At 54.7% G+C, this 27979-nt stretch overlaps 8 protein-coding genes across 8 annotated transcripts; 1 reads left to right on the top strand and 7 right to left on the bottom strand.

Annotated features, from left to right (window-relative positions):
• Positions 1 to 189: 189 nt before the first annotated feature.
• Positions 190 to 2398, bottom strand: THITE_2120602 (uncharacterized protein). The gene has a single exon (XM_003656122.1). The coding sequence runs from the start codon at positions 2208 to 2210 to the stop codon at positions 309 to 311; it is 1902 nt and encodes a 633-aa protein (XP_003656170.1). The 5' UTR covers positions 2211 to 2398; the 3' UTR covers positions 190 to 308.
• A 712-nt stretch (positions 2399 to 3110) lies between these two features.
• THITE_2131401 (uncharacterized protein) lies at positions 3111 to 3754 on the bottom strand (the record flags this gene model as incomplete). The annotated part of the gene is made up of 3 exons (XM_003656123.1): positions 3111 to 3339; positions 3488 to 3662; positions 3721 to 3754. 3 exons carry the CDS (start codon positions 3752 to 3754, stop codon positions 3111 to 3113), a joined length of 438 nt encoding a protein of 145 aa, XP_003656171.1.
• A 3242-nt stretch (positions 3755 to 6996) lies between these two features.
• On the top strand, positions 6997 to 8882 carry THITE_2120603 (uncharacterized protein). Its single transcript, XM_003656124.1, has one exon. The coding sequence runs from the start codon at positions 7047 to 7049 to the stop codon at positions 8748 to 8750; it is 1704 nt and encodes a 567-aa protein (XP_003656172.1). The 5' UTR covers positions 6997 to 7046; the 3' UTR covers positions 8751 to 8882.
• Positions 8883 to 10445: 1563 nt separating this feature from the next.
• On the bottom strand, positions 10446 to 11754 carry THITE_2120604 (uncharacterized protein). Its single transcript, XM_003656125.1, has 3 exons — positions 11515 to 11754; positions 10861 to 11442; positions 10446 to 10794 (listed from the first exon to the last, which is right to left on the bottom strand). Exons 1-3 carry the CDS (start codon positions 11655 to 11657, stop codon positions 10665 to 10667), a joined length of 855 nt encoding a protein of 284 aa, XP_003656173.1. The 5' UTR covers positions 11658 to 11754; the 3' UTR covers positions 10446 to 10664.
• A 1633-nt stretch (positions 11755 to 13387) lies between these two features.
• THITE_2055663 (uncharacterized protein) lies at positions 13388 to 16282 on the bottom strand (the record flags this gene model as incomplete). The annotated part of the gene is made up of 7 exons (XM_003656126.1): positions 13388 to 13446; positions 13535 to 13547; positions 13677 to 14074; positions 14180 to 14218; positions 14273 to 14335; positions 14391 to 15563; positions 15628 to 16282. 7 exons carry the CDS (start codon positions 16280 to 16282, stop codon positions 13388 to 13390), a joined length of 2400 nt encoding a protein of 799 aa, XP_003656174.1.
• Positions 16283 to 17315: 1033 nt separating this feature from the next.
• On the bottom strand, positions 17316 to 18529 carry THITE_2120605 (uncharacterized protein). The gene has a single exon (XM_003656127.1). The coding sequence runs from the start codon at positions 18480 to 18482 to the stop codon at positions 17619 to 17621; it is 864 nt and encodes a 287-aa protein (XP_003656175.1). The 5' UTR covers positions 18483 to 18529; the 3' UTR covers positions 17316 to 17618.
• A 6107-nt stretch (positions 18530 to 24636) lies between these two features.
• THITE_2091346 (uncharacterized protein) lies at positions 24637 to 25311 on the bottom strand (the record flags this gene model as incomplete). The annotated part of the gene is made up of 2 exons (XM_003656128.1): positions 24637 to 25054; positions 25124 to 25311. The coding sequence occupies 2 exons, from the start codon at positions 25309 to 25311 to the stop codon at positions 24637 to 24639; spliced, it is 606 nt and encodes a 201-aa protein (XP_003656176.1).
• A 150-nt stretch (positions 25312 to 25461) lies between these two features.
• Positions 25462 to 27212, bottom strand: THITE_2069375 (uncharacterized protein). The gene is made up of 3 exons (XM_003656129.1): positions 26494 to 27212; positions 26285 to 26412; positions 25462 to 26050 (listed from the first exon to the last, which is right to left on the bottom strand). Exons 1-3 carry the CDS (start codon positions 27167 to 27169, stop codon positions 25724 to 25726), a joined length of 1131 nt encoding a protein of 376 aa, XP_003656177.1. The 5' UTR covers positions 27170 to 27212; the 3' UTR covers positions 25462 to 25723.
• Between the last annotated feature and the right edge of the window lie 767 nt (positions 27213 to 27979).

Genomic DNA, 27979 nt, shown 5'->3' on the forward strand with positions numbered 1-27979 from the left:
TGACGGCTGCCCGCGTTGTTGCCGCGTCGTCGGAGAGAGGACGATTTTGTGACCAGCGAGTCTGCTGTCAAAAGCTGGACGCGTAAAGTTTTAGGTAGCTTCCCCGTTGTCAACAGAGGAGTTGCCGCCCCTTGCTCGGACCTGCGGCGCAGCAGTTGAAGCACACCACAACCCCGCACACCCCGCCCTAGTTAATAAGAAGGTATGATATTAGAGGCGCTATTGAGAGCAGTATTGACGTTATAGTAGAAAAGTGATATAGCTAAGAGGCTCAAAAAAACAAGCTAAGGAACGTCCCCCAACCTTCATCACTGATACGTCAAATACTCCTCTGGCACAACCGGCCACTTATCCACCCCATCCTGAATGACCATCGCCATGCCCCCCAGCAGATGACTCTGGATATGGCAATGAATGAACCACGCGCCCGGCTGAGTGACATGGTATCGCACAGCCGTCCAGGTGGGCTGGCCGGGCGCCGTCGCCGGGAGGGTCGCGAAGGAGTCCCTGCGCGGCGGATTCACGAAATTGAACGTCCCCTCGGGCAACGCCTTGGCTGCCTCGGCCACGCTGGGCCAGGTCCACTCTCCCGTGCCCGAACCCAGCAGCCACATCTTGTTGCCGTGCTTGTGGATGGGGTGGGCGGGCTCCGGCGTGGTGGCTGTGACGAAGACGAGGTCGATCCAGGTGTTGTTCAGGGTTGTGATGGTGTAGTTGTTGTGGACGTTGGGCTGCGGGGAGAAGAGGATGACCTCTGAAGAGGAGGAAGACGAGGAGTCTTCAGTGACGTTTTCCGGGAGAGAGGTGCTGTTGAGCGCCCAGGAGTAGCTGTTGCCCGTCACCTTCATGTGCAGGATGAAGGTCTGGTCTGCGGGGGCGGGGTTGAAGGGTTCGGGCGGGCTGAACTGGCGCTGGGCGGTTTGGTTGTAGAAGACGACTGAGGAGGAGGTTGGGAGACCGTTGTCTTGGATGTACCGGGCGGGACTCGAAGTGTTTTGGGCTTCGCCGCCCTTCTCAACGCGGTAAGACAACGTTGCCGATGCAGCAATGAGCTGAGCCGTGGAGGTAGAGGCGATCCGGATGGGGTAGTCGCCCGGCTGCGCGTCGGTCAACCGGACAAGCACCGAGTAGCGGTCGCCGTTGGTCACGGTGATGACCTGCACGAGCTGCGGCTCGATGTATTCGCCGTCGACGGCATAGACGTACATGGACAATCCGTCGATCGAGAAGGATACGGTCACGAGTCCGAAGGTGCCGATCACCTCCAGGGCAACCCACTGCTCGTGCTCCCCGAGTTTCTTCGTCACGTGGATGACTTCCTCGGTGCCGTTGCTCGGGGTGCACACGTCAAAGATGTCCGGGGGAACCGCTGACAGGTTGGTTGAGTACCCGGCAGCAATGACATCGGCAATCGCCTTGCCCGGCAGGCAGCCCTTGGCAGTGAAACTGCTCACGTTGGCCAGCTGAAGGAACGCCTTCTGGTCCTCCGTGAGAATGGAGGCGATGTATTCCGATGACCAGCAGTCGACGCTACCCTTGCCGTTGAACAAGAGCGAGTCGTAGCAGGGCAGCTCGATGCCCGCGTTCTTCGTGATCGTAGCGATGTCCTGGGACGGCCTGTGTCGGAAGTCGGACACCATCAGGGGCTGGGAGTCTGCAGCTGCCGCCTCAATGGCCTTGAGAGTCTTTTCGTCGCCGGTGATGAGGCTGAAGGGCCTTGACAGGTCCTTGCTGGGGCGGATGATGATGGGCCCGTAGAGGCCGTCGTCCAGCTGGCCAGACTGGTGGGCGTGGTACCAGTAGCTGCCATACTGCGTTGCCGTCCACGCGTAGTTGAATGACCTTCCTGGCTGAATGTGGCGTTGCGTCACACCCGGCACGCCGTCCGACCAGGGAGTCAAGTGCATCTCAATGCCGTGGAAATGCACTGTGGTGTTGAATGGCATCTGATTGTGCACCCGAACCAGCACCTCGTCGCCCTGATCTATCTCAAGGGTGGGACCGGGGAATTGGCCGTTCACAAGAATCATCTCTCGCGACCGGCCATCGGGGGCATGCGTTTCCCACGTTAACGTGAGATCGAAGGTCTTACGCCCGGGGGATTTGCCGATGGAAGTCGCTAAACTCAGGGGAGATGCAGAGGCATGCGAGAGGAGAAGGGCCAGCACGAGGCCCAACCAGAGCAGAGCATTCTCGAGAAGGTGCGCCATGTCGCAGGTTTAGGGACGAACAGAAGCCGAGGACGAGCGATGGCAAGAATGGGAACCGGCCCACAAGAGAGACGAGACATCATGAGGTCTGAAGATATATCAGATACCTCTACATCCTTTCCGGTACCCTTTCCCTTCCTTGGGGCCCTCCTCAGCGATCCACCGCCAACCGAAGAAGCTGGCGCTGACATTGGCGTCGACGATCCGATCCGATTTGACCCTTGCTTGAGCCAGCGTTGGAAATGATTCACAGAGAGAGTGGGTTTGTGGCGTAAATACTCCAATCAGCTTACGCCATGACATATCGTGGCTCGCCCGGCTTACCATAAATAAATGCACTGCCAGGCGGAGTGTTGATCTGTGTTCAGCTGCGATTGAAGGCACATCTCAGCATCTTTCCGAGGAACTAACCAGGGAGGCTGAGTGGGCTCGAGGGAATGATGAAGGCTTGGCTCAACGCACGTCAAAGTGTTGCGTGAGACGAACTGAGCAACTGAGAGCAACATGTTCAGTTGTCTAGTTAGTGAGGTATTACGTGTGCAGGATGAGGAGGAACTGGAAACAGGTGAAGAGGCCTGGAGGAATTGGCACAGCCCAGCCAAGGAAAAAGGATGGAACTGAGTCAGCACGAACTCCTGGGCACATTTAGCTGCGCCTTGCTAGACATGCCACACTTCGAACAACCAACACCATTTCCACCATTGCTTTCATGATATCCAATCACAGGAGGGTGGCAGTTCCAGCTGGCGCCCGCTGTTGAAGATCACCATCTTTCATCAACCTTTTTGGTTCACTTTCGCGGCTGTGTTGCGCGCCCGTTGAGATGTTTTGTTCCGCCAGTTGTCGCGCGGGCTCGACTTCCCACCTTGCATACAGATGATCCATTTTCGATTTTCGATTTTAGTAACCTCCAGTCTCGTTCTTGCCGTTGGTGCCCGACCGGGCATTCAACCTGGGGTCGGTGTTGTCAAGCGCGACGTAGGGGCAGTCCGCCCAGCGGCTCGGGTCCTTGAGCGCCGGCATGATGTCGCCGACCGCATCACGGATTCGCTGCCACGGATTCGCTGTCACGGATTCGCTGCCACGGCTCCGGATACCCGACGTCGTCGGGCCCGTCCTCGCGAGAGGTCTGCGTCGGGTGGATCAGATAGCCTCGGATCCAGTTGTCGGCGATGGAGGCGTCGAGCTTGGGGTGGTAGGTCCCGCCGTTGCGGATCACATCGAGCACGGCGGTCTGGAACAGCTCCTAGCCGGTCTGCTTGGGCGGGTCGCGCCACTGGTCGTCCGGGTCGAACGAGATGCTCTCCCACCGGTGCGTGGCGGAGACGCCCGTGCGGCTGATGATGTCCGTGGTGGTGCAGCCGGTTAGGTGCGCCACGCCGGTGCTGCACTGCTCGCCCGGTTTAAGGCTGGCAGACCTCTTGAGCACGCCCGTGCTCATCTCTGCCGCAGCTGCGAGTCACAAAAAGCTCAAAGTTGCGATCACCAAGCTGCGAGATGCGGGTCGTACCGTAGCAGCGGCTCCCTGCTGGAAAGCCGGGCATTGGGGCTCATGCCGTAGTTCAGGAAGTGCCGGATCACCACGGGGTGTTTCGTGCGCCGCCACTGGAGAGGGCGATTTCCATAACTGGACGGCCCAACATGCCAAAGTCCCGCAACTCTCACTGAGTGCTCATTCTGCGGCCAACACCCGCTTTCTGGTCTCTGTCATGTGGTGCTGTCTTGCTCGCAGCCACTCGACTTGTGCCAGCAACACGGTCGCGAACGGCCCCAAACAGCTGGCTTGTGGGATGCATTCTTTATTAGGGGAAGGCTTGTTGGCGGCCAACCTGAAGATCTCTGCCAGGAAGATGTGCCACCGTTGGCTCAAAGCCCCCAAGTAACTTCAGCATCGGGAAGGCAACGCCAAAGAGTGACCCGACCAACAAGCGGCAAAGGAGTTGTCCTTTGGCTGAGTGTTGTTGGACGCACCACTTGACCGCTGTCATGCCATGTATTCGTGTTCCAGCTGCGGTACCTACCTGACCATGCAACCCCTCTAATCCCATCATCACACATCACTACCAAGGGAATAGGAAAGCAACTCAAACCCCCTCTGCTAACCAAGATCGCGACGAACCGTGCCCCCAAGATGCCAGATCCCGACCCGGATATTGACGATCTCTGCGCCAGAATGAGACGGCTGTACATCACCTTCACGGGCGGATGATTCTGTTGGCCAGGATATCACCCGCTCCGTGTCAGCTTTCTGAATAGCAATCCGATCTCATTGATTCAAAGAGGAAGACCACACTACATTGCAGACACGTGTATGTGAACGACTCCTCTAGTATAAGCCTGAGAGCATAAATACCCCAGGGGACGGCCTCCTTCTGCATTACAGCATTGCCTACGGCCTTGTCAAGCGGCTTCCCGTTCCTCGAGTGAGCGTCTCCGAGATTCGCGCTGCTAAAAAAATCTCGCTGAAAACTCATACCCAAGCTCTTCTTCCTTCATTGGGACTACACCGAAAAAATTCACAAAATCGAAAAGAAAAACAGAATGGCACAGAGATCCCGTACGGTGGCGGAGAGGTTTGCCGATGCCAGCGCTTTGCTGTCCCGTATACAATTCAAGTACGGCGTCGTCGGCGACGAGGTCGACGATGAACTGTCAGAACTCCAACGCATACTGACAGAAACGGCAAATGAAGCAATGGGACTGCTGAATTTTCTCAGCACGACGTGCCACATGAACGACACGTACCAATATGCGGTCGAGGGGTACAGAGGGACCGCAGCGGAGCGCCTGGGCGAGGGAGGCCTCAGGATCCTGGGAGAAATAGAAACCGTACTTCAGGCGGCCAAGACCGAGGTTGACCAGATGTACGCGAACAGGATGAGGACAATATCCACCAACTCGTACTTATACGTTGCGGGCATGCTCCCCGAGATCATGAGAGGGATCCTGGCAATCTGCCTGGTCTACTACGGGGAAACCGACGCCAATTCGGCGCTGCGCATGCCCATTAATCAGCTCGAACAGAGGGCGCGGGCCGTCGTCAACGCAAACTCGGTCCAGCCATCGTAGGAAATGTTACGGCTTACGTCGGCGACTTCCTGACTTTGAGTCGTGGGGCCCAGACATCTAGGTATGTACGGCCGGCTGTGGTTCGCCGTTCTGCAAGGCGCCACAAAGCAGCGAGTTGCTAACGGGACTGCCGGCAGGGACCCAACAAGGCGTGACGGGATCACGTCGTCGAGGGGATGGGGGCTCAGATCCAGCGGGCGAGGAGGACGTTAGGAACGGTGCTGGTATCACCGGTTCCGTAGCACCATCCGTAGCACAGAATTGACTGGGCACAAGCACCTTGAGTTCCACCAGACTTTGAGGGTGATTGCTTTAGAGGAGTGTGAGCGGAGCACGAGCCAACGACAAGTCATTACTTCGCGGTGTGCCAATGCCATGAGTTCAGATGGAAGAGCTCCGTGCCAGATTCGGATGGCTGATCAGCACTCTCAATGCCCACCATCCGGCGGGGGAGATGAGGATGCCAAAGGAAAAGCTACGTGTGAGGCCGCCTGGCGGCGGACAGTTCGAGTTACCGGGTTAGCCGCTGACACAACAACACCACGAGAGCCATATGCTGCCCTGGCAATTTGTAAAGGGCTCTGTGGAGATTGATTGCCGTAACTGACAACATCTTTTGGTACGGTCTCATGAGTTCCGCTAGCGAGTTGAGAAATACTTCAGGTATACTGTAAGAGAGTGGTGCTCTTGGATCGCTGCTTGCTGCATCAGGTAGTCTCTGCCGACCGATGCTCGGTTTCTGCAACCAGGTCAATGGCAGGGCTGTTTTGAACACATGAGATCCATCTTCGCGTTGGAAAACATGTAGTAGAGAGCAGGTATCCGACCATCCGATCAGGTTGTCCTGACCGACTTCACCAGAGTGGAGCGTCTCACGGCCTGCCTGAGGCGCCATGCCCGCCGGAAGCCATCATGCCAGCCACGATGGGGAGAGCAGAAACTCAACAGGGACGGGAGGGAGGATCCCGGGTGGCCAGGCAGCAGCGCCTTCCCGGTGTGTTGCCGTGCCCGGTGTGCTGCCCCCGGAGTGGACAGCCATGCTGTTCATGGATTCATCCGAACAGACGCGCTGTGCAGTTGCCAGGGCGAAACACCTACCTATGAGTCGCACAGCGCGTAGTATTGTTCAGTATAGGCACTGTGAACAATTGCGCTGTTCAGAGGGGGCTGGGGGACTATATTTTCGAGAGCGACCCAGCTTTTCCCTCTTCGCGATTTTTTCTCTCCTCCAACTTCGATCGCACACTCAGCTTTCTCTCCTGAGCTTGCACCCTGCGATCTTCTCCAGTGCAATTGCAGCTTTCCCTGTGATTATCTTCTGCAATTTCTCTGTGTCACCGCGCAGTCGCACAGTAAGTTGATCCTGTCGCCCACCCTGACCTTGAATTTTCTTTCTGAAGCTGCAATCGTGCTGACAACCCCCACCCCGATCGCAGCTGCACACCCCATCGCGATCTTCAAGGATCATTCCATCAAGAAGATCATCATCACCATCATCATTTTTCATCATCAATCCGGTAAGTAAATACAAAATTTCCCCTTCCATCTCCTGACTTCACCTTGCACACCTCCGCTCTGCCTCGCGCCCCGCGAGGCTGTAAGTGGCATGCACCCGGATCCTTGTTCTCGACTCCATCGTGCCCCATCGTTCTCCATCAGCCCCATCACCTCGGTTGCCCGATCGCGCTTAAAAATTTTGATTGGAACGTAAACAACGCGCTGACTCGATCGACGGTGACCACAGACCAGCATTGCCCTCCCGACGCCATGGAGGCCACTTCTTCCGCTGTCGCTCGGCTCCGTCAGCGGCTCACCGTCGCGCGCAAGCGCGTCGGCTGCGCCCGCGCTGCCGGCGGCCCCTTCAAGCCCATCGCCCAGGGCTTCATCAACTTCTTTGAGTCGATGTTCGCCTCCGTCGCCATGGCGAATGCCGACGTGATTGGAACCTTCGCCCACTTCGACATGCTGGGCAACGAGGAGGAAGAGTACGAGGTGGCCATCACTGTCAAGGCCACTCCGACCGCCGCCGTTCCCGCGAATGATATCGCGATTGAGAGCAGCACCGCTGAGGCGGCGGATCCCACCGAGCAGACGGTTGGTGACGAGGTTCCGGTTGCGGAGAATCCTGCCGTCCCTGCTGAGCTCACTCCTCCCCAGCAGGAGACCGAGACCCCCACATGCGGCGCCGAGGTCGCCGAAGTTGCTGAGAATATCTCTGTGGTGGACACCACCACCGTTCCTGCTGCGACCGATGAGCCCGTCGCCGAAGTTACCGCCGCCGAGACTGAGGTCGAGGATGCACCTGCTGTGGAGTCGGCGTCGGTCGCTGCTGAGGGCCAAGACTCAATGTCCGAGGCTCTTGTTACCGAGTCTGCCCTGGCCACCGACGACATTTCGGTTGCCGAAGAGATGGCCGAGTTCCCGATCGAGGCTCCTGCCATCGAAACCATTTCCACGTCTGCTGTTCACGACGAGAACTGCACCACGCCCACTTGCCAGGATGAAGAGCCGGTGCACCAGCTCACTGAGAACGCACCCGATGATGACATCGTCGCAGAGCAACAGAACGATGTGAAGGACTGTGACGAGACTGTCGAGGATCTCGTTAAAGAGACTGAGGCTGCTCCAGAGAGCAGCGGTCCTGAGGAGCCCGCCCAGAACACTGAAGAGACCGGGGGCAACATGGATGCTAAGCATGGCTCCGAAGACGACACGATCCCCCCGCAAGATGCCGTCCCTGCGCTTGAGCAGGCCTCCGAAGAGAGCTCTGACGAGGAGGACATCGCTGGCGAGATCATCTCGGAAGCTGACACCATTGACAAGGCCAACAACAATGCGCCGGCCACCTCCGCCGACCTTGCCGTGCCCAAGTGGCCTCTCATCTTTGAGGACGACTTCGATGCCGCGGCGTCCTCAGTTTTTGATCACCAGTTCACGCGGCTGATGGACATCGACTATAGCTGGTCCATCCCTCATATTGGCGAGAGGATCAAGACCAAGCGCGAAACTGAGCGCGAGCTTGTGCGCCAGACGCTGACCAGCTGGCTCCCGACACGGGCCATCAACCTCCAGGATTTGCTGCTGGAGCAGGCCGCCCGCGGGCCTTCTACTAACCCCACCACCAAAGGAGCCACTCCCGCGGAGAAGGACGCGACTCCTGCGGACTTCGTGGCGACCAAGAAGGAGGCCGACACCCGCCCCACATCCGAAGATACCGGCGCCACTGTCGACCTTGCCGACGCCATCCCCGCCGGCCGTAGCCACTCCCGGAGCCCATCTTCGAGCAGCTCCGAGTCTCAGCTTACTTCCGGCTCCGCTTCTGAGAACGAAGCGTGCCCTGGAACGCCGGTGACCGACTACTGCTCGACTCCCACTAAGGAGGGTGACTCGGCTGCCATCGCTCAGCCCGCTCCTGATGCCGATCTCGATGCGAACCCTGACGACGCCAAAGAGGATGCGGCCGCGAACTAGGAAATCGTGGCCACATATCCCGTACCCGGCAAGGAGCTGCGCGACTTCGAGGTCGAGTACGCGGTGCTCACCAACGGCGAAGTCTGGTACCACTACCCCGGCACCGGCGAATTCATTCCCTTGACGCCGGAAGAGCACGAGCAGTTCGTGCTGACCTGCCCGGCCGAGCCCTCGGCCGCCGAACACGAGGACGACGACACCGCGAGCGTCGCCAGTTCTGCCTTCATCTCCAACCCCGACGAGGTCGACGACCTCGCCCACCGCGATGACAACGAGGAAGTCCCTCCCTCGCCCTACGCACGGCCGCCTAACCCCGAGCCGCCCGCCACAGCTGACGGCGGACACTATGAGTTTGACGATGATGAGCGCGACGCCAATGCCCCCCACTCATGCCCCTACCGCCGCCGCGAGACCGCCGACTCCTGGACCGGCCTCGAGACCACCAGCTGGGGCGAGCACTTCTACATCGACGAGGCGACCTCGCACCTGGCCGTCATCCGCGCATGGGAAGCCGAGTCGGGCATTCTCCACGGGCGGCTGCAGCGGTGCCGCTTCGTGCTGTCGCGCCATCGGCCCGCGGCGTCGTCATCCTCCACCAACTCCGCCGCTCCCGCCTGCCCGGAGCTGAAGCTGACGACGCCCGAGGGCGACGAGTTCTGGCTGGACGACAGCGTGCAGGAGCGCGAGTACGACTACGAGTTCGTCTTCCGCGTGGGCGAGTACGGGCACAAGTGCGACGAGCGCTGCCGGGAGTTCTTCGAGGAGTTCGGCTGGGAGCTGTACCCCGGCGACGGCGAGTCGGCTGCCGAGGACAAGGACGATGCGGCGACGCAGCCGCGCGAGCCGGAGGTTGAGCAGGAGCAGGCGCATCAGGAGCGGGAGATGCCCCCTCCCTTTGGGGTGCGCGGCCCTGAGGAGGCGGAGGAAGACGAGGAGGAGACGATGGCCCGCATGATGGCGATGGAGCAGGAGGACGCCGCGGCGCGGGAGGTGCTCCGCCGCAACGGGCTGCTCATCCCCGAGGGCTTTGAGGGCACCGACGAGGAGCTTGCGGTGCTGCTGGCCAAGCAGGGCCAGGAAGCGATGGCGGAGGGACTCGACGAACACCTCCGGCGTCCATCCAAGAAAGGCAAGGAGGCTGTCATGGGAATGCGCAAGACGGGTGGCCGGTGGACGCTGGTCTCGCCCACGGTGCTGGAGACCATCCCCGAGGAAGACGAGGACGCGCCTGAGCCGTCGCCGGCGTTGGAGGACGATGACGAGTCGGTTATCGAGCCGGTGGACCAGACCATGATCGACCAGCTGGAGCAGGCGGTCTTGAGCGAGTGTGAGGCGCGGAAGGGCGCCGCGCAGAATAAGGGCAAAGAGAAGGAGAAGCTGCCGGCTTGCTCAACGGAGGACTTCTGGTCGAAGGATGCCTTCTATGTCTCGGGCGGCAACTGGGCGGACATGATGGACGAGGAGGAGGGGTACTAAGCGCGCCCAGGCGCGGAGTTCGGATCTGGAGGAGTGTTGTGAGGGGGAGTTCTTGTGAGGATACTTTTTGAGACTGACATATCTATGGGTCTGGGATTCGGGTATTTTGGGATGGGATCGGATTATGGGATGCGCATGTACAGGTACACGCCCGGCGAGGAGTTTTTTGGGACAGACTCTCGAGCGTAGCAGTGTTTACTTAATACACGCACGACATTGAGAGGGCAACATTCGGCTTGGTTTGCCAAGTGCATCGCCGCGGGTCAGGGGGGCTCTTGACAGTGACACGAGCGAAGAGATCTGTTGCTTGACTTGCGACGCAGTGAGATGTGACAGCAGATGTGCAACAGGTGAGCTAAGCAATGCTCCCTCCTACTTAATCTGTCGGCATTTTTGACATTGCGCCCTGCCGCAATGGCCCGATTCGGGCGTCCGTGATCAGCTCCAACGCCCGGTCTTGTCCTTGTGCCCGTGGAGCGGCGAGCTGCTCTGCCGTTTTCGTGCTCGCGGAGCCTTGAGCATGTACGACCGATCCTGGCCTGCGAACTGCCGCCTGCGTCGTTCGTGTCTGCGAGAGAGGGACGCACTGGTCAGCTACTGCGGGTAGGGGGGCGTATTGCCGGAAAACACATACATAACGGAGAGCATCATCTCGGCGGTCATGCCGTCACGCTCCTCCTTCGTCTCTGTGTCGTTCTCGTCACACAACGAGATGGATGACCCTGTCTCCGTGTCCTGGGTGTCTGGGTGCGAGGCTGTGGCTTCGGGCTGGGGTGCACCTCCTTGCCGCTCGAGGGCGAGGGCCAGGCGCTCGTGGGCCTGGTGCACGTCGGTCAGGTACCGTCCTATCGGACTGTCATTCTCCATGCAAGGGTTTGCCGTAGCGCCGAATTGCTCCACGGCAGCGCTCTTGCTCTGGTGGTGGTGATCTCGGCTGCCCTCGTCGTAGTCGAGAACTGAGCCCTCCGGTAAGGAGAGGGCGATCTTCTCGTGGCGCTGGCGGCTGGAGACATAGCGCGTAAGGGGAGAAGCCTTGGCCGAGGCGGATGTCGGGTCTGAGTGGCTGGAAACGTTGGGTGACGCAACTGGCGATGCGCCGGGTTGGTCAAGTGCCGGTCCGACCACCGAGCCTTCGGGCGTGATGTTGACGAAGGTGCGCGACGGTGAGACTGGATGTTTTGTGACGCCGCTGATCAGCCGGGGACCCTCCGGCGCGCTGTTGAGCCAAGTTTGTCAGTAACAGTTTGCCCGTGAGCGCCGTCTGTCGTCGGCTGGGGTGGCGGCTTGCCTGCTTTCCAGGGCAGCGTGTAACCGTGAGTCCAGGGACGCCAAGCTGATGGAGCCATGGCTCCGGCTTCTCGCATGCCGGGCAATGGCAATGTCCCGGCCGCACCCGGTGCCAAAGAACTCGATGGGGTCAAACTCCGCCATGTCACAGCAGACCGAGAGCGCGGACGCAAACTGTCCGCTGTTTCTGTCAGCTGGGGAGCGAGTGTGTCCGAGCGGATTGGCACAGGACGGCGCGGGCTGGACTCATAAGGAAACGAAGCGAGCCGCCAGGCCAAGGGGAAGAGCTGCTCCTCGAGCGGGGGCGGACCGCGACTGACTTGAGGAAGCCGATGCAGCTAAGCACCAAGCACCCGAGGGAATGGCACCGCAGCGGTGGGTGGGACAAATGCAGGCGCGGCCAAGGGCGGGACGCAGAGCACGCAACCAAGCTGTCGGGTCCGCCGCCTGAAATTGAGGAGTTCACTCAGGCAGAGCGTTAGCTTTTTCATCGCGCCCGTCGGTCCGCGCGCCACGCCGCAGCTGACGAGCCGAGAAAAGGCAACCAGTGCCGATTGGGCCATCCTGGTCTCTCATGCCTCTTCTGCCAGGGAGCGTCGTGGTGCGCGGCCGACGGCACTGTGCTCGTGAAGCCGACGGGACGCAGGGAGAAGGGCGCTGTTGGCTTGGCGCTCCAGGGGTTCGGAGTTGGGGTCCCAAAAAGACCCATGCCAGCAGAGCACAGGCCTGAGACGACATTAGCGACCGGGTCCAGGGCCAATGGCAGCCCTCTCTCAGGGGCTTGTCAACGTTAGCCTGCAGCACTGGCGCGCCGTAGCGAGAGCCACACTGCTGGGATGGGCCCACCTGAACCGGGATGTCGGGTTCGGGCACTGTGTTCGCCTGCACGGCCCTCGCGTTGTCACATCTGCACCGCCGAAATGGTCCGTTTCTTCTGTGATCCAACGGGCTGGGACGAGCTGGCCCGGCTTCGAGACCAATCCGCGACCAAGGCTCGCACACTTCACTAGTGCAGTTTTGTCTTTGCTGCATGCAGCGTGACCGCGGCGGTGTGTCTCTTGCCGGGTTTCCAGGTTGGCACGGACGATTCATCATTGCTCTCCGACGTGGCCACGGCGGAGTGGCATGTGAGGGGCAGAGGGTTGCGTGGCATCTGCAACGGTGTTCTGGTACCTTACCACTGGCCCCTTATTATCCTGCATGTATCCGTACCGAGGAACATTTGCATCGAGGATTCAGCAAAAAGAAGGGAAAGTGCTTGTCATGGCAGCCGGCATGGGCAAAGTGTTACGCGCGCCGGTCCGAAACCGCGTCCGAAAGCGAGACGGGCTTGGGTGGGGGTCAAAGTCACCTTCCAATTTTCGCACCCGCCTTGAGTGACCACTTCCCACGCCTTCGGTCGTTCACCGCTCAGGAGAACGCTGGACACGCCAGGTTCGAGTCGCGCGGTGCCAGAACGTCCGGCGCTGTGCTGGAGTTCTGCAGCAAGGGCGCTGTCGCTGCTCACCTGCAGTCTCAATTAGCAGTGACCCCAAGATGAACGGGAAAAGAGATCAGTAGCCTCGCCATACCTGACTGACTTCGCCATATCTTGACTGAGCCGAGAAACGGGTCAAGGCACGGCAAGATTCTTGCCAAAAGGATGAACCGTTCATTACATTCGTGACAAGGGAAGAAGAGACAGACATGACACAGATCCGCGCAAAAAACCCGACCTCCTAACTCCCGTCCCTCGAGCCTAAAAATACGTCCCCGATAGCCCACATAGAGCATCAAGAGCGTGCAGATTGCGAGTAGAAACATCCGTCCCTCCAGCAAAACACAAAATATAACGACCAAAGGCGAGCCATCAAGACACATTCCCGACATGAAGACTAACCGCCGCCACAACCACCTCCACATCCACCGCCGCCTCCGCAGCCGCCGCCCCCACCTGCGTGAAGCATTAGCATCCAGCCAAAAACTTGGTATAAGCGTAGACTCACCGCAGCCGCCTCCCACGCCGTCCCCACCGGCGTCACCTCCACCACAGCCCTGCAGCCGTAAAACGCTCGTTAGCACCATCCCACACACAGGTATGTAGTGTACTCTCCAACTCCCAAGACAAACAGCATCAAAGACCAGACCAGACCAGACCAGACACCAGACGAGAGCGAGACTTACCCCAGGCCCACCACAAGCGCCGGCAGCCACGCCGCCGCCGCACGTGCCCGACACGCAGTTCCCCCACGCGCCGCTGGCGCACATGACCACGTAGCCGGGATACCAGGCGCCGTAGATCCCGGGCGTCCACCACAGCGGATACGCGTACGGCGCGGCGTAGACGTAGGGATACCCCCAGTGGTCGTAGACCAGCGCGTCGTCGCGGCGCGGCGGCAGCGTCGGGCGGCCCTTCTTCTCGGCGCGGGCGCGGGCGCGCGCGTAGGCGGCGTCCAGGCGCCTCCTGTGCGCGGCGGCCAGGCGGGCGGCGACGCGGGCGGCCGTGGGGGGCGGCACGGACGGGTCTGGGAGGAGGGTGACTGAATTGTGTGCGGAGATGTGCGCTGACATAGAAGGCGGGTCTGCATCAGGGGGAAGGCGAAGGGGTCAGCACCGATGCAAATAGGTACCGGATTGGAAGCAGGGTTGGGGGGAGAGAGATGGGGGATTGGGGAGCAGAAACGTACGCAGAGCGGCGGCACCCGTGTTGTGGAAGGATTCGGCTACTGATTGGGGTGTTAGAAGGGGGCTTGTGTGGATCTTGAGGCAGATTGGCGTACTCTTTGCTTGCTTGGACAGGCCGAGGGCGCTGCCCACGGTGCTGATGTGCGCGGAGCGGATCGCTGGTGGGCGGTCAGTTGCTGGTTCGACTGCCCTCGCCTGCGGGTGTTCACGTACCCTCGCAATACCAGCAGGTGCACGCGCTGTACACTTCGCCGTACAGCTCCTGGTATACCTTGCTGGTCCACTCGAACTGCTTGCTGAGCGTGTTCTCGTCGATCTTGTCGTCGTGGTCGATGAACCGCCCCGTCTTCGCGACCGTGTACATGTAGTAGCGGCTCGGGCTCAGCTGGTGCGTGTGCCAGGCGAGGTCGACGTCCAGCGTGGGCACGACAATCTGGTTCGGCCTCTTGCGCATGATCTCGATGAAGCGGACGTATTTGTGCAGCAGGCGCACCATGGTGGCGCGCGCCGACGGGCTGTGCAACCAGTCCAGCTTGCACATCTTCTCGACGAAGATACCCTGCCGCATGACGGCGCCGCAGAGTTCGACGGCGAACATGCTGCAGTTCTGCCAGTACCGCGACATCATCTTGCGGATGGCGATGCGCGACTCGGCCGGCAGCGCGTACCGCCCGACCGTCGACACGCCGTCGATCTGCCGGATGTTGGTCCGCTCGGCGAGGACGGCCTCGATCTCTCGGCGAACAAGCGCCATCGTCGGGTCGGGCGTGGCGCCGGAGCTCATCAACTCCGTGATGCGGCTCCTGATCGAGTTGCATCCGCTTTTCAGCAGCCTGTTCGGGAACGAGTGTGCCGCCTTCCGTACTACGCGCCCTTGCATCAACGGGCCGGCCGGTGTGCCCGTCTTGGGATCTAGCACCGTTCCCGGCATGGGCCGGTTCATGGAGCCAAGCAGGGCCTTGGTGTCGGCGACGAAGTTGGCGACCGACAGGAGCTCCCTGCGAATGACGGTGCCGCAGGCTGTGCAGAGGTGCTCCAAGTTGCTGTCGCCGTAGCCGGTGCCGGTGAGGACGGGCGGCTCGGGATCCTGGTAGTCTTCGGCGCGGCCGCAAGTGGTCCAGGGGATTCTCACCCGGCCATTACAACGGGGGCATCTGATGGTCCTCGTCAGCCTGCCGTCGACGTTGTCCCAGGCGAGCCCGGTCTGCTGGGTCCAGCGGGCCTTGCAGCCATCCGAGACGGTGTAGTTGAAGTCGGTGTCGATGGCCTTGTTGATGAGATCCCACGGCATCCCGGTGACCCAGAATCGTCGGAGTCCCGAAAGCATGGCGTCTTCGAGGAAGGCGCGGGGGTTCAGCATATGGGTGTGCCAGACCATGAGGACATCTGCAAGCGTTGATGAGCACCGCCCAAATCAGTCACTGTCGGCTGTGGAGGCTACAGGACTCACCAAGCGGCGGCAGCATGTCCTCAGTCCAGGTCAACACGGCGTTCACGTCGGTCGGGAAGTTGATATAATCGGGGCGACCGTGTTCGATGTCGCGCTGAGACAGCCGGTGCTCGTGGATGGTCTTGGACAGCAACTTCCACCACACCTCGTAGCGGAAGACGGCCCTGGCCACGAAGATGGCCCATCGCTTCTCCCTGATGCGGCTGAGGTTCTCGAGGTTCTTGTTGTTGATCTTCTCCTCGATGCTCGGCTCTGGCGCCCTCTCCTCTTCCCCCTGCTCTTTGGCCTTCTCCTTCTCCGGCCGGCCCTTCAGTGCCGGGCTGACCGGCCCGGCGCGGGCATCCCAGAGGCCCCAGAGTCCGTCGGTAAAGCCGACGTCTTCCTTCATCCACTGGATGGCGAAGAGCAGTTTCAGATGGGCCAGACACGTCTCGGGGCTGGGGTGCGAGGGCGCATTGGTCAGGGTCAGGTTCTCAAATGCGGCGGTTAGGTTGGCAGCCTCGTCTTCGGTCGCAGCCTGCTGGTCACCGACCGTGGCATCGTAGGCAGGGGGTGGAGCGGGCGTCTGAGCATCGTCCGAGTCGGTGTTTGCGGTTGTGTTGGTTGTGGACTTGTCGGCGCTCGCAGCTCCCAGCCCGGCAAGGCGCTTGAGCATGGACGGCCGCCTTGCATCTTTGGCGTCTGTGGCCTCCTTGGACTCCTTGGTCATGGCGTGCAGGCTGATAAGGTACCGCAGCTTGTCAAGCTGGATGATGATAATGAGGCCGGCCCGAACCGAGCCGAAGGCAGGAACTCCGGCAGCAAATAAAATGGAAGCTTGGTGTGTTGGCGCATGCCCGGCGGCAGGAGCAACCAACCTTGGGGCGGGGCGGCGCAGGCAGCACTGTGGAGGGAGGTCGCGGCAGGCTTTAATACCGCTCGCAACATTTCTGCCCGGCTACCTAAGGTACAGTAACACCGTTCAGTCGTCGTTCTAGGTAACCATCACTCTGTCGCTCCAGTTGCAGGGCGCAGTCCGCCTGAAATGATTCGCACCTATCCTGTGCTACCCAGGTGGGACACCGAGCGCCCGGTGCTTGAGCAATTCAACCTTGGGCGGCATGGAATTTTAGCGAGGGCCGTCAGCTGAGGAGCACCACTGCCCCCTTTGTCTTAGCGGCCGGGGTGGTGACCAGAATCGCTAGGTACAGGTGCCTACCTTACTAGCAGATAACTCCACTAACTAGTAGGAGCCGCTGGTCTCGGACATTCGGTCGCGTTTTTCGCGCTCCGTCATCCCGCTTTGGGGAGAGCGTGTTGCCCGAGGAGGAGACTTGCAAGGCAGATTCACGCATCGGTACGCTATCATGCCAAGTGTTCGCCGTATCGCCCAATGAATGCACGGCGATTGCGTAGAGCCTCAGCGATCACCGCTCCTAGGTGCTCCTCGGTCTCGCTTTTGGGCATCTACGCTACACTCGTACGACAGGATCTCGGGCGATCGGAGCAGCGGTTGCAAAGACGCCGCCACGTATTCCTCTCCGCGCTGCTCAGCCTCTACATGGCCTCAGTTCGCCCTTCGATAGCCTACAACTGGTCTTGATACCCAGAGAGGTCGCAGGCAAATAAAAGCCTGGCCTCTGCTGTTCCAGTGGGGTTCTTGCACCAGAAGGGATTATGAGGGCCTCACGCGCGATGGAGATTGGCATGCAGCCGGGCTCGTATACAGCTGGTGGCAATGAACGAGGGGAATTTTCTGGATGGGACATGAAGAGAAGCAGGGACCGGGGATTGGCGCAGCCGTTCCGTACGGTGAGGACCTAATGGAGCCGTCTTGAACCTCAACTTGTCTTCAAGCTCTGCCTAGCTCCCAGCTCGCTCGGCGAAAGATGGACGTACCGAGCTCGAACACAAGCGTCCCGCCTCACCCCCAACTTGAACCTTTCAAACGCCTTCCGTTTGACACGCTGTGCTGCGCCCATCAGTGACACACACCCTCTCCAAACGGCCCATCAAGGATGAATGTCCTCCATGGCATCTTCGATCCATCGCCACAGCTTCCGGTCTGCCACAAATCTCTCGTTCATCTCCGACATGAGAGTCAACTTCCTCGCCACCGCGAGCTTCTCCGGGTGGGCTTGGGCTCGGGCAAGGATTGAGGCCTGCTCCTGGCGCTTGACGTAGTCTGGAGGGGAGTCATCCTCACGCAGCTCCGCCAACAGCTGCATGTTCTCGCTCTGGCGGGCCCTCTCCGCGAAGAGGGCGGGTATGTCGGGATTTCCTTCGTCCGATTCAGATCGGCCCTCCTCGTTGCCGTCCGAGCAGCGTCCGAGTGAGTAGAGAGCCACAAAATCATGGTAGTCTCGCGTGGAGAGCATGCGGACGAGCCGGTGGAAAAGCCGCATCATGTCGGCACGCTTCCAAATATTGGGAGGCATGTGCTCGATGTGACATGCTTGCTCCAGCCTAGCCTGAAAGGTGGCGTTGAGAAGGTCTTCGGCGGCGAGCGGCGAGGGATTTTGCATCATTCTGGGGCAAGCAAGCAACTGGGGAAAAGGAACGGTGGAAGTAGAAGCCCAATCGATAACACACGTGATGTTCAGGTCATCATCGACGAATATGTTGCCGAGGTGAAGGTCCGGGTGGCCGATCGGAAAGCCGTCAGTGTGTGATGGATCGGAGAATATTAGGCTTGGGATTACCGCGTCGCGCAGCAGCTGGCCAGCGATGCAGTAGGCGAGCCGGTTCTTACTGTGGTCGATTTTCTGACCAACCGCCACAAAGTCGTTCCAGCGGCCTGCGGCGGCTCGATAGCTGGCCCAGCTGTCGTACTCGCTGGGGCTCGGGATCGGGGCAAAAAAGGCATGCGGAGACATCGGAAGTGTCAGAACATAACGGCACTGAGCTAAGTCCCAGAACAACAAATGGGGCAACCAAAGTTTTTAGCTCAGTGGTCCAACAATTAAGAGTCTCATTGGCTCGAAAACCTAGCCCTATCTCTGAGCATACGGCCCTACGCATAGCGCTCAGTAGCAACTACTATATCTTCGAAAGCCGACACAAAGATCGACATCATCCTAGCTAGCCTAGATGACTAGATAGCTTGGAACCGCGAGTTCGTCAACAAGGCTAAGTATCTCGACCTACTCGACTACTTCGAAGGCAAGGCGGAGCTCCTCCCGAAGCCTACAACGGCCGATACCTACGATCTCGCCTATAAGCGCATCTAGCGTAAGCTCTAGGAATATATCGTCGAACTACAGGCTTCTACGCTAGCTATAGCCGTAGGAGCTCTAGCCAATCTAGGAGTACCCGCTATAGGCGAGTAGCGGCCTAGCACTGCTTCTATAGCCTAGGATAACGATATAGATTCCTAGACCCTCTTTGAGAACAAGGGTTTATAAAAGTAGCCTAGTGTCGAGGCATTGAACAGCTATTAAAGGAAGCTCTATAATAAGAAGGAGAAGTAGTTCAATAATAATATTACTATCGTCATTTTATAGGTCGAGAAGGATCTAGATTATAAGTATAAGGACTATAAACGTTAGACCAATTACCTTATTTAGATACTAACCTTTATAACTACTATAGTAGTAGCTAACTACTAGTCTACCTACTTTATAGAGCGTATTGACCTTTAAACGTAGTATAATAATCTTAAGAAGATCGTTTAACCGACTATCGAAATAATAATAGAGCTTTAAATATATATTTATACCTACCTCGATATATTTAAATATCTTAGGAATATATATATTAAAGAGGCTAATTTCAAAAGGTAGCTCATTAAATAGGAGAACCTAATAGATAAAGCCTCCCTCTAGAAGATAAATAAGACGAAGGATCCTAGTCTATAGTTCAACGAACTAATAGCTATACTAGAGAAGCTATTTCTAAGCTTTGTTTCTCTTTATATTATAAATAAGATAGAGATCTTTAAGAAGCTAACCTTTCGAGATATAGCTATAAAAGTCTATAAAGGAATATACCTATTCCTTAAGAAGGCGTTTAACTATATAGAGAAAGGATCCTTTCTAATATATAGCCCTAAAGAGAAAGAAAACAAGGACCTTAAGCAACTAGAAGATTAGGAGGATCGCCCTAGGCGCTAAGCTAGTTATAAAGAGGGAGTTAAAATCGGCTAATCCTACTCTAAATATAAACTAAATATACCTATAGCTCCTAGTACCTCTATAAGGTCCTTGAGTATATTAAGGAAGTACTACACTTATAATCACTTCTATCTAACTGAACGGTACTACTATTTAAACTCTAAAAGTATATCGTCTAAGTAGGAACCTAGAGAATATATTAAGGCTTATATAGAGGCTAATTTAAAGGCTAATTCAACTCTATAAGTAGAGGCTAATAGGCTTTGGATAAAGAGGTCTAAAAGTAGCTTCGCTAACAATGTAAAGAGCGATATAGACGAAGATCTACTATCGTATTAACTAGCCGACTACTCTAAGAGAGCTATAGCTATACTCTCGACGAAGGAGCCTAAAGTCCCTAAAGTAGATATAGCAGATACTAACGCCTTCGAAGAGGGCACTGCTCCTAAAGAGAGTACTACCTAGGAAGAGGGTAACGCCTCTAAAGTAGGTACTGCCTCTAAAGTAAATATCGCCTCTAATATAGGCAACGCCCTTAACGTAGGCACCAACATTATAGTGATATTTAGCTACTAATATATTATAAAAATATAGTAATAGAGAGCTATAGGCAAATGTATAGTAAGCTTTGCTACAATCCTAGCTATATTCTAGATAGGCTAGAGATATCCCTTAATCAACTTAGTAATCCTAGATTTAGGGTTAACTATTTATATTATTAACTATCTAAGTAGGTTCAAAAGGCCTTCTAAGTTAGCTACACTTAATAACTATATCTAGGTAGACGAGTACCCTATTTAGATTGAAGGATATAGCGAGATAGATATTAAACTATAGAACAATAAAGGCGTTATAGTCCTTATACTATATAACGTAGTTTACTACCTAACCTTCGTATATAACATTATATCGTTAGAGTAGCTTAACCGACAAGGGATCTAGTAGGACAATAGGCTAGAGAGTACGCTAAACTACCTACTTAGACGCTAAGATTATATACTCCTTAGATATACTATAAAGAAGCTTTAACAATATATTTTTAAATATATACCTAAGGACTATATACCTATAGCCTTTGCTACCTAAACAAAGAGGCTTAATTACTAGGCTCGCTATATAGAGAGCGTAGTAGATACTATAACTTAGTACCTACGCCTTAGCTATATAGGCCTAAGGGCCTTTAAACACTTTGTTAATTGCTTATAAGAAGGGTATATCAAAGGTGTACTAACGTTCAAATATAATAGCTATAGCCTTAGTAAATTAAAATGTAGGCCTAATTACATTCCTAGGCTATTGAACTATAGCCTAGGCGATAGGATCGCCCTAGATTTATACCTTTTCTAAGAAGGCTAATAGCGCTTTAAACATCTGCTATTAGCGACAAATCGCTATTTAAGTATAATATAGGACTACTATCTATACAACTATAAGGCTCTAGGCATTCTAGTAGCCATTAAATACCTTGCTATACTACTTGAAAGGCAGTACTAGCTATATATTAAGATCCTAGAGTATAACAACAAATTTATATAGGCAAGCATTATTACTACCTAGGTAGAGAGACAAGGTATCCGAATAGAGCCTTTAATGTCTAATACACCTATATAGAATAAAGGCGCTAAACGCTTAAGGGGTATAATTAAGGAGAAGGCTAGAATGATAGCTATCGATATATAGTTGCTAGAGCAACTATAGCTAGAAGTTATAAGAGCTATAGTATATCTCTATAATAGGATATTATCCTTAACAATAGAGTGGATAACGCTACTAGATCGCTTTTATATCTTCTTTGCTAAGAGAGATAGCCTAAAAGCCTTAGAGTATAAGTTATACTAAAGGCATTTAAAGGTCTATAGTTATAAGGCATTTGCTATAATAAATGCCGCTAAAAAGAAAGAAAGGCGCTTTAAATAGTTCTAACTAAGAGCTTAGATCGGCTACCTTATAGGATATAATTTCTTAAATATCTATTATATCTAGAACCTCGTTATCGACTAAGTAATATATATATACGATATAATATTTGACGAAAAGCAGATATACCTAGGCGATCTAAAGCTTATAGTATAAAATATTCCTTAGGTAGACCTCGAAGAGCTAAAGCACTAGCTCAATACTAAAGGCGCTAATAATGTCGATTAGCTAGATAATAGCGATCTTACGTCTATAGCTAAGGAAAAGGATACAATAGAGGCGTTTAATACACTTTTAACAACCTTTAAAGAACTAGAGGAGAGCCTAGCTACTACTAAAGAAGTATTAGATACTATTGTAGTAAAAGACGATACTATAGGCACCTTCCTAGAGTTCTAATATCTAACTCTTCCGTCTACTTCGCTAAATGCTTTGATCGTAGCTACCTTCCTAGGTTTACGTTCGTCTAGAGCCTCTAAAGGAGTATTCCAACTATAGGAGGCCACCTTCAACGTAGGAACATTAAGCCCTAGAGCTATTAAATATAGGTATTTGAAGAGGGTCCTCTATATAGAGGAAGAGAGAGAAGAGCTTACTTAAAAGAGTAAAAAGAAGGCTAAGAAGGTAGTCGGTACTATTAAAAAGGAAGCTAGTAGTACTAAAAGGATCTTATAAGAAGAAGTCGATCGCCTATAGTAAGAAGGTAAGCTTAGATCTATTTACTAGTCGATACTCTTGCCTATACCTCGATAGTACTTTGAACTTGAAGATCACCTATTAGGCTAGCTATTCCTAGAGGTGGAACGTAATTATCTTCGAAGCTATAAAGTAATAGGCTCCTAGGAAGAGATTCACCACTATAATAAGGAGGTCTAGGGCAAGTAGATCCTAGATTATATATAGGTATATATCTATAAGTTTAATAAGAGTAGGCACTTTATTAAATATAAAGTAAAGCTAATAGTATATAGCGATTAGTAAAAGAAGAGGTTTACTAAAGAGAACTATATAGCTATACTCACTATATAATCCTTTAGAACAGTGCTCGCTACTATAACGAGGTTCGATCTAGAACTAAAGCAGTTTAATATAGTCAATGCCTTTGTTAATATAAAGATCGATAAAGACATTTATATAGAGATGCTATATAGCTATTATAAGCTAGGAACTATTCTAAAGCTAAAGAAGGCGCTCTATAGTCTATAAAAGTCTCCCCTCCTTTAGTAATAAGAGCTAACAGCTACCCTAAGGAACTTAGGGTTCTAGGCTATATTATAAGAGCCCTATATTATAACAAACAAAGGCATTATTATCTTCTTCTATATAGATAATATCGTCTTCGCCTATTATAAGAAGGATTAATACTAAGCTAACGAAGTAATTAGCTAGCTATAAGAAAAGTATAAACTTATAAAAGGAGATAACCTCCTATAGTTCTTAGGTATAGAGATTTATCGTAACTATAAGAGGTATTTAATTTAGCTTAGCTAGATAGCTTATATCGAGAAGATTATAAGGTTAGCCTAGGAAGAAGGAGAGCTAGAGACTCTAATAGCTAAGAGCGAACTGCTCCTATACAATAATATTACTAGCTATAGCTCTATTAGACTCTATTAAAGGAAGGTCGGCTTAATCCTATATATAGCCGTCAATATACGCCTAGATATTGCCTTTATAGCCTCTAAGCTTATATAGTTCAATTAGAACCTAGGACTAGAACACTACTATATAGCTAATTGAGTATTATAATATCTCTATTGAATAAGGTTCTAGGCCCTCTAGCTAAAAGGAGGAGATATCCTAATTATAGCTAACGATACTAGCTTCGCTAATAATAGTATCGATCGTAAGAGCTTATAAGGTTATACTATTATCCTATTTAAAGGGCTAATCGCCTAGCGAGCTAATAAGTAGGATATAGTAACTATATCGACTATAGAAGTAGAATTGTTAGTACTTATATAAATAGTAAAAGAAGGTATATTCCTTTAGCGCCTATTAGAGGTACTAGAGATCTATCTAGATAATAAAATCCTATTGATCTAGTATAATAATAAATAGACGATCTAGCTAATCAATATCAAAATACCTATACTATAGACAAAGCTAAAATATATTGACATTTATAACTACTAGCTACGCTAAGAAGCTTAGAATAAAAGGGTTAACGTAGATTATATACCCTTAAACTAGATATTAGCTAATAGCCTAACAAAGGCATTAGAACTAAAGCCCTATAAGAAGTTTATAGAAATGCTTAATCTAATAGATATCTAGGCCCTTATTAAGATCTACGCCTACTAGGCGATATAGAAGGAAGAAATATAGGGCTAGAGGAAGGCTTTAGCTAAATAGAAGGTTCAGTTTACAATGTAATATATAGGATTAAGAAGGGTAAACGTATAAAGCTTAGTAGATTAGAGCAATAGCAAAAGGACCTTAACACTATAGAATTGCTAGATTAGGAAGGATATAGTATTAGGAATAGCTTTATAGATTACTAGATTTAATAGGCTAAAGCCGGAGGTTCGACCTAGGGGGGTATATTAGAACTAGCCTAGCCTAGGGTAGCGGGCCGGCCTACCGAGATTAGGATCTACTAGCTTGATGCCCAACTGCCGCCTAAGACTAGGCTCCTGATCAGGAGAACTCTCCTACAATACAACATCCTCAACACTACGATTGATTCCAGTTGTACGCATTGCTTGTATCGTAATAGCTTCATCTTCCTAAGCCGGCATAGCGGTTCCAACAATTAAGAGTCTCATTTGCCTCGAGAACCTGATTGGGCAAGACTCTACACCCGAAGGTCCCTAGTTCAAATCACATTGAAAGCACCAATTTTCGGACAAAAATGTCCAAGCTCCTCTGGGCGGAAAGAACTGTCTACAGGGTTAGAGCAGCTCTCCCAACCAAGCAGGTTGGCAAAGCTGGGGGGGTGTGTCAGAACATAACGGCACTGAGCTAAGTCCCAGAACAACAAATGGGGCAACCAAAGTTTTTAGCTCAGTGGTCCAACAGGAAGCTCCTTGGCGTGGCGAATGAAGGCTGAAACCAGGGACTCGAGGTAGGCACGTTCACTGTCAAATGGGCCGCGGTTGATATCCTCCAGCGAATCCCTGTACTGCCACGTAAGCGATTGGGAGAGGCATTCGCCGACGATGTAATTGCCTTTGTCGTCTTGGAATAGAGATCCGATCTTGTCGAAGCGAAGACGGGACAACTGCAATACTATGTGGGCTAACTGCGTTGCGAGCTTTTTCATATCCTCCTCTGAGAGTGGCCTTAGAGCGTCGCCCAGGGGACCCTCCGAGGGAGGTTGGCAGGGCGGTTGCGGCCAGTTATACTGCGAAAGTGGTTGTCCAGCGGCACGGCTCATCAGGATGTAAGGTATCCCAATGTCATTATCGCGTGAGGCACTGTATCAGCCGAGGTTAGTCCAGAGGGCTGCACGGGTCGGGCTTGACCGGTCTGGAGAGTGAACCTACCTGTAGGCGAAGACCTCGGGGACCGGAACTTGGCTGTGTGCCTTGATGTACCTGAGCGTAGCAACCTCGCTCAAGAGGATGCGAGAAGCATACTCGTCGCTCAGGAATGAGCGCCTAGGAGAGCGGAGCACCCACTTGACGCCGTCGTCGAACGACACGAAGACGGCCCAATTCAAGCTGCCTGCCATCGGTGGTTGAAATTCGTCGCAACTACATGGCTGCCCCCGAAGTTTGGTTGCTAGTGCAAGGAGAGCATCGAGATTGAATGTGGAGTATCGAAAGACTTTCGCTTTGGCCATGGTCAGATGTGGGCTCCAGAATGGCAGAATGGAAGCGATTCCAGGGACCAAAGAAAAGTTTGGATTTGCCTAGAGATACTGTGTTAGGTAAGGCGACAAAGGGCTAAAAAAAGATTAATGTACATAAGGTAAGGGAAGGGAATGATAGATAGCACTGTTCTCAAACAGTCCTGGCGTAAACTCTGCTGGCGCCATTTGAATCGCACACAAAAGCACCAGCCCAAGCAGAGCCCACTTCAGGCTAGGAACGTCTTTCGGTCCCCTTCACCCCAAACACCTCTTCAAGCACGTCTGCCAGACCCTAATACCGCTGATATCCCAGGCTGCTCTCCAGGACGAGCCCGTCCACCTCGTCGGCCAGCTTTCCGAGCTCGTCCAACCGCGCCACCACCCTCGTCGCGTCACACTCATGCACCTGCTCAAACACGCCACGTGCGCTGCGGTACACTGGCTCAGGCGATGCCACCGGGGTAACCGGCAACCCCCCGCCGACAGCACCCCAACCAGACGTCTTCTTCACACCCTCCTGCTCATTGACCGCATGACCATTCACATTCCCATAGCCATTCCCGTTCCGATGCCACGGCTCAACCTCCACCTCCTCCTCGACCACCCCTCCCTTCGCCCCCTTCTGATAATGACCGGCCAACCTTCCCCCCTCCTGTCGCGTCTGCTGCTGGAGCCGCAGCCGGCGCTGCTCCGCCAGCGCGGCGCCGCCCCGCGCGCCGTCGACGACCGCCGCGAAGCTGAGCCCCGCGAACGGCCGGGCCGGCCGCGGCCACAACAGGCCGTGCCGGTGCAGCGAGCGGGTCAGCTCGCCGAGCAGGAGCGCGTCGCAGTGGTGCGTCGGGCAGGGCGCGACGCCGGCGGAGCTTGAGGTGGCTGTTGTGGCGGTGGGGGTGGGGGTGGTGGTGAGGAGGTCGTCGACTGTGCTGTGGACGAGGGACAGGGCACGGGTGAGGAGGGTTTGGCGGTTTGCGTCGATTGTTTCTGAATGAGTTATCGCCGGAGGGTTGATGATTAGTGGCTGCTTGCTCAAGAGCTGGATGGGGCTAACTAAGCGGGACTTACGGATGATCTTCTCGCGGATTGGGAGGCCGAGCGTCGGGATCGGGCCGGCCGAGCGGGCAGCGGCGGACTTGGTGACGGCGTGGAAGATGGCGGCGTGGCGGAACACGTGGCTGGCGTAGATCCACAGCACCAGGTCGCGGCCGTCGGCGTCCGGGACCGAGCTCTCCAGCTTGGCGATCCACCGCTCGGCGTACACCTCGACCGCGTCCAGCAGCTGGAAGCGGTCGACGAACAGGGCGATCTGCGCCAGCGTGTCGAGGTCCACCGCCTTGGGCACCTTGGACCCCCGGCCGTGCACCGCGTTCATGACAATGCTGACCGCCTTGGGGTCGAAGCCGTCGGCCAGCTTGAGGTGGATGCGGCCGTCGGACTGCCGCGCCGCCCGGGAGCTGCCGAACTGCAGCTTGTTTCGGAACACGCGGGAGGCGAGCGTGAGGTGCTTGGACGACACCTTGATGCGCAGGCCAGGCCGCGATGCGGGAGCGGCTGCCGCAGTTGTTGACGACGTCTTGAGCACGCCGTTTACCTCGCCGGGTTGATGCGGCTCGCGCCATGGAGCGAAGTCCTGGTTGACTGGCGGCACGATCAACAGCGCGTCGGCGTCCGGGTCGACCTCGTACAGCGGCGCCAGGTTCGCGAACGGCGAAGCGACGAGCGCTACCTCGACGGCGTCCATTTTGGGCAGTGTCACGCTGGCGTTTCACTGTCTGGCTGACGACTTGGATAGAATGTGAGCATCGGGGTAGCAGACACAGCTCCCAGCTGTCATGAATGAGGGAGTCTCATTGACTAAGTGGCTGGGTGGTGGCGTGCGGGGCACTCGCAATCACGCAATCTGCAAATGCTGGTGGCTGAGCGGCTTGCCGGTTCAGGACACCAACCCGGCGGGTTCAGCTCGGGGTTTCCTTGCCGTCTTACCTATTTGGCAGGGATGTACAGTACATCCTACATAAGCCGCGCCAGCCGGTTCAACTTTTCCAGTGCAACGCATTGTCTACGGAGTAGTAAGTGACTATTACAGTAGTATTACTGTGCCAAAGACTCCAAGCCCCAAGCTTTGGAATCGGGCCTCGGGCTCAATCCCCCTGTAGAAACTTAAGAAACGAAAGGTGTGCAAGCTGCCACCTCTAGCGTTCTGAATGCAGGCTTGCTTCGGAACGTGTGTCCCTTTTCCCGTGACTACGCGGAAGCTCCGATTGCCGGTGTTGCGATTATCTCACCTCCGGTGACTTCATCCGCCCTGATGGACGCCGTCAACTCCCAGCTCGCTCCATTGGCTAAAGCCCTCTCTCACCTTCTCTCTCAGTCAGACCGCTGCATTTTCCTCCATCACCACCACACCAATGCATCTCACAGATAGACAGGCAATCCCAAAGCTGTTGCTGCCATCCGTCACAACGTCCCCAGGGGTATTGCAAGGACTCTGAAAATGAAGCTCTATGACCGGCTGCCACTAGTTCGAAACCTAGCATTCTGTCTCGTAGTT

Source organism: Thermothielavioides terrestris, chromosome 5 (genome assembly GCF_000226115.1).
Source record: "Thermothielavioides terrestris NRRL 8126 chromosome 5, complete sequence".
NCBI lineage: Eukaryota > Fungi > Ascomycota > Sordariomycetes > Sordariales > Chaetomiaceae > Thermothielavioides > Thermothielavioides terrestris.

Bases quoted from the DNA above. Each gene is read 5' to 3' on its own strand.
- THITE_2120602 (XM_003656122.1), bottom strand. From the start codon at position 2,210: ATGGCGCACCTTCTCGAGAATGCTCTGCTCTGGTTGGGCCTCGTGCTG.
- THITE_2120603 (XM_003656124.1), top strand. From the start codon at position 7,047: ATGGAGGCCACTTCTTCCGCTGTCGCTCGGCTCCGTCAGCGGCTCACC.
- THITE_2120604 (XM_003656125.1), bottom strand. From the start codon at position 11,657: ATGGCGGAGTTTGACCCCATCGAGTTCTTTGGCACCGGGTGCGGCCGG. The intron at 11,443-11,514 runs GCAAGCCGCCAC...TTGGCTCAACAG, and splicing joins CACGCTGCCCTGGAAAGCAG to CGCGCCGGAGGGTCCCCGGC. The intron at 10,795-10,860 runs GTATGTGTTTTC...CCTCTCTCGCAG, and splicing joins GAGATGATGCTCTCCGTTAT to ACACGAACGACGCAGGCGGC.
- THITE_2120605 (XM_003656127.1), bottom strand. From the start codon at position 18,482: ATGTCTCCGCATGCCTTTTTTGCCCCGATCCCGAGCCCCAGCGAGTAC.
- THITE_2069375 (XM_003656129.1), bottom strand. From the start codon at position 27,169: ATGGACGCCGTCGAGGTAGCGCTCGTCGCTTCGCCGTTCGCGAACCTG. The intron at 26,413-26,493 runs GTAAGTCCCGCT...TAACTCATTCAG, and splicing joins AATCCGCGAGAAGATCATCC to AAACAATCGACGCAAACCGC. The intron at 26,051-26,284 runs GTCGCGCCCTGC...CATTATCAGAAG, and splicing joins CCACCTCAAGCTCCGCCGGC to GGGGCGAAGGGAGGGGTGGT.